The sequence below is a fragment of the Rhagoletis pomonella genome, unplaced genomic scaffold (genome assembly GCF_013731165.1).
Source record: "Rhagoletis pomonella isolate Grant_MI unplaced genomic scaffold, Rhpom_1.0 Rhpom_scaffold_00005, whole genome shotgun sequence".
Lineage (NCBI taxonomy): Eukaryota > Metazoa > Arthropoda > Insecta > Diptera > Tephritidae > Rhagoletis > Rhagoletis pomonella.
In genome coordinates, this window is record NW_023458559.1 from 10,449,891 (window position 1) to 10,456,057 (window position 6,167).

Here is a 6,167-nt window from a genome sequence, read left to right on the forward strand (position 1 = left end):
ATTATTATTATTATTATTATTATTATTATTATTATTATTATTATTATAAACTCTTCATAGTCTGGTGTAGACTTGTGTCAGATTCTATAAAATCGTCACAATCATGTATAATGGCAGATATCTTATCAAATTTATATGTTGCAAAAAATCTTATTGAATTATAGAAAAATATATAGTAAAAATCTTAAGAGATAAAGATTTCAAAGGATATTTTACAGATGTTAGTTTTGCTTTATTTCAATATAATAGTTATTAAAATTTAGCAGTATAATGCTCAATACGCAATTGTTCATGAAAAGACTTTCTTAAATATATGTTATTATTTATTGCTAAAATGAAATGAGAATAGTTGTCAAGTCAATAAAAAATTTTAAAATACAAAGAAAAGCACTGGTCACGTTACACTTATTTATTAGGTAATTGTGCAACGAAGTCAGCTATGATTTCTTTTTTTCCATTTGGAATCAGTATGATATCGACAATACTATCCTTTTGGAAAGGGTACTTAATTATCCAAAAAACAACTTTTTTAGTTTTTCACTAGCTACGTTACACTTAACATTTGCGGTACATTTCATTACGACTTTATACTATGTCTCCATTGTGAGATTTAATGAAGATTTAGCCCTCTGACGAGATTTGACGTTAAATCTTTTGAGATTTACCATATAAAATTAAATCTCGAAAGGCAGTAGATTTAAGTTAAATCTTCGTCAAATCTTCAATAATATTGATCAATAAGTACAATTTGTTGGATGTGGCAACCACAAATTCACATGCCATAAATCAAATGACATTTGTGTTTTCAATATACAGTTGAGGACATTGAAATCTAGCCTATCATAAAAACATGAATTTCAGTATTTTTAGGGATTTTTATATTTTTGTTAGTTTGGGAGAAAAATTAGTAATACATATTTACATAACTTTGGTTGTAATAAATTAAGAAAATATTATTTTAAAAACTAAAAATTTAAAAGAAATGTTTTATAGTAATATCATACAGAGTCTTCTCCGCATTCTATAAGTCATTTACGCGCTGCGACAAAAAATTTATAAATTTCGGTAATGGTTCTGCTTCGATAACATTGCACCTCTAGAACTCAGTTCGTATTCATGATATGCTAAAGGCCCACGATTGGATTTTCGGTTCCCTCCTATGAATAAGAGAGTTCTACAAACATTTTTCTTTCCGCAAATGTTTTTCACCGTTTTGATAATTTTTCTTAAACTCGGAAAAATGATTCGGAATATGGTACCATTCTTTACACTTTCCAAACTATATATTATACATACATATTTACCACGAATAAGAAGCCAATAATATTCAGAATTCATATAATGAAATTCCGTTTGGTACCTTCCTTTTATCTGTCTGTATGTCAATGTCCGCAACTGTATTTATAAAATAATACATAAGCAAACGTCAAATATTTAAAAATGTGAGCGTCAAACATATCTCGTTGTGGTAATGGAGACGGTTGTGATTTAGCAACTGGATTTATTAAATCTTAATGGATAAACCTCTCAATGGAGACAAAGTATTAATAGGAGTTCTGAACAACTTTTTCGCTAACCAATAATCACTAATATGTTCAATATTTGAAAGAAAGAAAAAATCGGGCTGGTTTACTTTCCTGTAGAATTGGCCGTATGCATGTAAAAACGTTATCAATGAATGGAGTACTTACATAGATATGCATGGGAAATGAATTTTCATTTGACTCCAAAACTATTGGGGCATATTCGTACATTAAATAAAGTCCACTCTAAGTTAAAGTTTGTCAGTCCCAAATAAGTAGATACATATTCCACGGAAAATGATGTGAAAAAGCTGTAACTAACTTTAGTGTCGACGTTATTTTAACTATGAATATATTAGCCTTCTGATAAACAAAAAATTTTCAGGTAAAAGTGTCACCGTTTTTGAAATATTTACATTTTTTTTAATTAAAAAAAAAACGTGCCTTTTCATGTATTTTCTTTAACTGCATCTACAAACCAGGCTATACTTAGTAAATTTTTAATGTAAAATACTTCAAGATAGTTGCTTCTCCATACCATCATAAAATTAGGACTATTTTGGTATTTTTAACTTTTTGATATTTTCTTCCCCAACTTTGACTATCTCTGGTGAAAAAAAATGTACTGAGCTAAAACTTTGCATTACATAAAAAAATTGCTCATTTAATAAAGATTTCAGAAAGGTGCCACTCTTCCTGTTTCGAATAGAAAAAAAATTTATAGCCGCTTTTGTGGGCAAAGGACTGAGACACGCTAGGATGTATTTAATAGATTTACATTTAAGTTGCTCTTGTTACTGACCAGTGACATGCTAAATAGTACAAAGGTACATTATTACCTGGTTGGTTGGTTGAAGTGGCGAGTTTAACAACTCCAATTAGCACTTATCCGTGCCGTTTTAAAACCACTACTCGCAATTTAAACCTGAAAAGAAAGCTCGAAAAGAAAGCAGCAGAAGTCGGTTATATATCTCAAACCCAGCCTGTGGAGTTCAAGAACTTAAGAAGTTGCAGTGGGTTAATATCACGTATGTCTGTTAAACCGCAGAAGCAGGGTTTGCCTAGAAGCCTGATTCTGGTCCTACATAGTGCTTTGCAATCGCAGAGCAGATGCTCCACCGTTTCTTCTGCATCTGGTGAATTACAACTACGACAAGATATGTTGTGTTCCAGTCCTAGTCTTGCAGCATGAATTCCCACGGCCCAGTGGTCTGTGTAAACGGCAGTTAGTCGAGATAGATCCCTCCTGTTTAGTTTGATAAGAAAAGCAGTGCGTTTTGCGCAGTAGGTGGGCCACAGACTCCTGCAGACCCTACAGGATTTTAGGTTTTTCCACCCACTGTTAGCCACATTTTTCCAGTGCTGAGAGATGCGGCTCTTGATATAGCTCAGAGGCACAATAACCTCCTTTGCCTCTGAGATAACCAGAGCCGACCCATTCCTGGCCAGCTCGTCAGCCATCTCGTTGCCATGAATTCTGCTGTGCCCCGCCACCCAGATCAGTGCAACGAAAACACTGGCCGAATTAGGTAATCGAATAGACTCTTCAATTTGGAGGTCGGTTGAAAAAATTCCCGCCCCTGCCACACAATCCATTTTTGAACCGTCCGTAAAAATGGATACTTCGAAGCGTTCAGTAAAAATAGGATCCTTCCACTCCTTTCTTGATGGAAAAATCGTACCGAAGTTTTTCTTGAAGAAAAGCGAAGGACAAATGTAGTCAGTTTTTTCGCGAATGATCAATCAGATGACATTCAATACTTCCGTTGGACATGATCTGATCGCCCCAGTAATCGCAATGCAGGTTGACCTTTGTACCCTGCCTAACATTGTGCTTATGTAGTTCATCTCTACGGCTTTCCACCAAACCAGCGAACCGTATGCAATAATTGGGCGAATCACCGCCTTGTACATACATAGCATAAGTTCAGGTCGTAGGCCCCACCTCTTACCCAGCATTTTCTTGCAGGAATACAGAGCACCATAGGCCTTTTTTACTCGGTGCTCTGTATTCATTTTGCAGTTTAATTTCGGTGTGAGAATGACTCCCAAATACTTAGCGTAAGGGGAAAGAGAGAGAGTAAGCCCGTTCAAGGAAGGTAGGTTAAAATTAGGAATCTTTTTTCTTGTAGTGAATAATAGTAATTCGGTCTTCGAGGGATTAACGTTGAGCCCGCAGCCATTTGCCCAAGAACCCAATTCCGCCAGTGCTCTTTGAAGCATTTCGCTTATCACATTTATGCACAATCCGGATACCATAATCACTACATCGTCTGCATACGCAAAAACTTTGACCCCTTCCCTGTTGAGTCTTAGAATAATGTTGTTTAGTACGCAAAGCCACAGCAGCGGCGACAGTACCCCGCCTTGCGGAGTCCCCCGCTTTGGATGACTGATGACTACGCTGGTGCCTAGCTTGGCGTTTACAATCCTTGTACGAAGCATGGTAGATATCCAGTTTACCAGGAAGTTCTCAATCCCCAGGTTTCTGAGTGATTGCTCTATCGCCTCCAGACTAACGTTGTTGAACGCCCCTTCTATGTCCAGGAAGGCCGCCAACGTATATTGTTTATTTTCCAGCGATGACTCTACATTATTACCTGCTCCTGACATTATTTTATGTTACTTACCGGAATTAGTGAAAGTGGATTTTGTGAAATTGGACCCTTCGAACATTGTGTTATTAATACTATGACAGAGGACTCCGTTCGCATGAATATGCGGATATTCACCTAATTTACGGTGAAGCTTGCTGTAATGCCAGAGCTGCTCAAAGACTCAATGCCGAGCGATACCCCAATCGTCGTCATCCGGGTCGTGAAGTATTCGCCCGGACCCATAGAGAAATATATGAAGGTAAGTGATTTTTACACCTTTCTTTTTTGCTTGCTTGTTAACTATCGCATACCTGGAAGGCGTGGCGGCGAAACAGGATGTCCTGCAACGGTAGATGTTGAAGTTGTGTTAGAGGAAGTGGAACTAGATCCATCGACTTCAGTGAGAATGAAGGAAAGACGCACGGGAATACCAAAAACTACAGTTCACAAATCTTTAAAAGACCATCGATTTCACCCGTACCACATTCAACGTGTTCAGGCTCTACAAGAAAGAGATTACCTGTCGAGGGTTAGATTTTGCCGTAAAATGTTGCGAATGCATGAATCAAACCCCAACTTTTTTAATAAAATAATCTGGAGCGATGAATCATCATGCAAACGTGATGGTTATTTTAATTTACATAATCTCTAATCTTGTCAGATAGACAACCCTCACGAAATGAGAGAAGATCGTTCGCAGTACCGGTACAAAATAAATTTATGGTGCGGTATTTTTAATTGTCAGATATTGGGACCTGTGGAACTGCCGCCAATGCTCAACTCTCACAGTTATTTAGAGTTCATTCAGGAACAGCTTCCAACTCTTTTAGAAGATGTACCCTTAAACCTGCGGCGAAGACTATGGCTGCAAAATGACGGGTGTCCTGCTCACTACGGGCGTGAAGTAAGAGCTCATTTAGACGAAACTTATCCTCGCCGATGGATTGGACGATACGGGCCAATCACGTGGCCCGCTCAATGGCCAAACCTGAATTCATTAGATTTTTTCTACTGGGGCTGTCTTAAGGACAAAATTTATTCAAAAACAATTCAAAACGAAGAGCATTTGCGGGATCAAATAAATGGAGCTGCTGCTGAGATAGCCCAATTGAGTTTAAGGTCTCTAAAAGCGTCTTTTCTTAAAAGGTGCCGAGCTTGTATTAGAGTAGAAGGTCGCAAATTCGAGCATATTTTATCAATAAATGAATAAATTTTTCTTCAAACAACTCATGTATATTTTATTTCACGTGAGCCCATCCTTCACAACAAATATTGATAGATATAGCCCTTGTTAAAGACTCTAGTCCGAATTCCGGTAAGTAACATAAAATAATGTCAGGAGCATGTACTAATGTACCTTTGTACTATTTAGCATGTCATTGGTCAGTAACAAGAGCAACTTAAATTTAAATCTATTAAATACATTCTAGCGTGGCTCAGTCCTTTGCCCACAAAAGCGGCTATAACTTTTTTTTCTATTCGAAACAGTAAGAGTGGCACCTTTCTGAAATCTTTATTAAATGAGCAATTTTTTTATGTAATGTAAAGTTATAGCTCAGTACATTTTTTGTTCACCAGAGATAATCAAAGTTGGGGAAGAAAATATCAAAAAGTTAAAAATCCCAAAATAGTCCTAATTTTATGATGGTTCCTTAATATATTTTAACTACATTGCATTTGAGTATGAGAAGCAACTATCTGGAAGTATTTTACAATAAAAATCATGAATAATTGGGAACAATTTTCTCCTATGTTTCTTAAACGATTCGAATGATTGTTGCTTTGTTGGAAAGGTGTTTCGGAGGAGGAGTGCACAAACGTGTCACTTTTCCGATAGGTGCGCAGGGGCGAGCTATGCTAAAAAATCGCATTTATAGTCCGATTTGTTTCAAACTCAGAATATACATTCGCTATATAAGGATAAATACACCTGCCAATAAGCCCGATAGCTGGCTCCAAAGTCGAGTTGTGTCAAATTCAGTAACATGCAATATGTTCTCATATCTATATCTATATCTATATCTATATCTATATCTATATCTATATC

The 6,167-nt window shown here is 36.6% G+C and overlaps 1 protein-coding gene across 1 annotated transcript in view; it reads left to right on the forward strand.

Moving 5' to 3' along the window:
- The window catches only part of LOC118739781, a 1,041-nt gene extending 951 nt beyond the window's left edge, over positions 1-90 (forward strand). The window contains exon 2 of the mRNA XM_036471290.1: positions 61-90. Within this exon, the coding sequence (XP_036327183.1) occupies positions 61-90 (30 nt within the window). The remainder of the gene's footprint in view (positions 1-60) is intronic.
- The last annotated feature ends 6,077 nt before the right edge of the window (positions 91-6,167 follow it).